A 1,493-nucleotide genomic window follows, 5' to 3' on the forward strand; every position below is an offset into this window, starting at 1 on the left:
TTATTATTATTATTATTATTATTATTATTATTATTATTATTATTATTATATTATATATATAATAATTATATTATATATCATTAATTGTAATTCATTTTTCGATTTAAATAACTTCTCAAATCTACTAATATATACTTGAGAATGAATGATCTTTAACAAAATGACAGTCAGTGATAAATGTCAGTTCATATTTCTATTTTGATTGAATTGAGAGTGAACTGAGTTCAGATCAGATATCTTACCCAGAGCAGAAAACCAAGAGAGGGGTTTTTCTTCATCTTGTTGTGAATTGACTGACGGAGATATTCTATCCTCCGTTAGATCACCTCTACAGCACTGGGCTGAGACTGATGTCATTATTACTAGAGAGAGAGAGAGAGAGAGAGAGAGAGAGAGAGAGAGAGAGAGAGAGAGAGAGAGAGAGAGAGAGAGAGAGAGAGAGAGAGAGAGAGAGAGAAACACACAGAGAGAGATGGGGACAGAGAGAGAGACACACACACACACAGAGAGGTGTGTGTGTAGGAAACTGACTAATGTTTATTGTACAGTATGATGTTTCTTGTCCAGTAGATGTTTCTTGTACTGTGTGATGTTTCTGTATAGTATGATGTTTCTTGTACAGTAGATGTTTTTTTTTTTTATTATTATGTTTTTGGTAGATTTTTATTGTTTTTACTACCGGGCAGTCCGGTAGAGAGAGAGAGGAAGAACGGGAGAAAGACATTCGGCAAAGGACGGCGGGTCCGGGAAACGAACCCTGGTCGGCCGCTTCGCGACGCAGCGCGTTACATGGTTCGTAACTTGGGCGCCCCACAGTAGATGTTTCTTGTACATGACTAATGGAAGGTTGGGAAAAATATACTAAAACTTTTCTCTTTTCATTTGGCTGATCATTTCTACAGAGGTTTCATCGAATTATGCATTAGTGGGAGCAGTGATGCTGGGCTTTGGAAGGAAGGATGGATGGCAGGTCAGGAGTACGTTTGGTGGTTGAGATGCGAAGGACTTCACAGAGATGGCTGTCGGTCATTTTGGTTCTCAATCTGCTTTTGTTCAGAGTTAAAGGAACACGCCAACTTTTTGGGAAATTCGCTTATTTGCCATCTACCCTGGAGTTAGACAAGCAGATACATACCCTTTTCTTCTCTGTGCATGCATTAGGCTTAGGGAACAGCCGCACCGTTAGCTTAGCATCATTCACTGTACACTGTACATTGGAATATTGACAAAGCCATACTTGGTAATTTACTGTATATTGGAGGGGGTTGGGTTAGGACATTTGCAGGGGCCAGTTTCGAATTGCAGTCTCCCATAGGTGTTCTTTGAGAGTGCTTTTGAAAGTGGGTAATGATTCACATTCCTTTACAGCTGTGGGTAGGGCGTTCCACATTGATGTGGCATAATTGCTAAACGTGTTTAGTCCCTTGTTTGAGCCGAATCTGGGTTTAACATGATTTGTGGAGCTTCCTCTGGTGTAGTGATCGTGGTATTCA

The 1,493-nt window shown here is 39.8% G+C and overlaps 1 protein-coding gene across 1 annotated transcript in view; it reads right to left on the reverse strand.

The window, feature by feature from the left end:
• The window catches only part of LOC311239603 (atrial natriuretic peptide receptor 1), a gene marked incomplete at both ends in the record, with an annotated part of 83,160 nt that extends 82,130 nt beyond the window's left edge, over positions 1-1,030 (reverse strand). Inside the window, one exon of the mRNA XM_084327973.1 lies at positions 982-1,030. Coding sequence (XP_084184099.1) covers positions 982-1,030 — 49 coding nt within the window. The remainder of the gene's footprint in view (positions 1-981) is intronic.
• Between the last annotated feature and the right edge of the window lie 463 nt (positions 1,031-1,493).

Source organism: Notolepis coatsorum, assembly GCF_963971535.1.
Source record: "Notolepis coatsorum genome assembly, chromosome: 1".
Lineage (NCBI taxonomy): Eukaryota > Metazoa > Chordata > Actinopteri > Aulopiformes > Paralepididae > Notolepis > Notolepis coatsorum.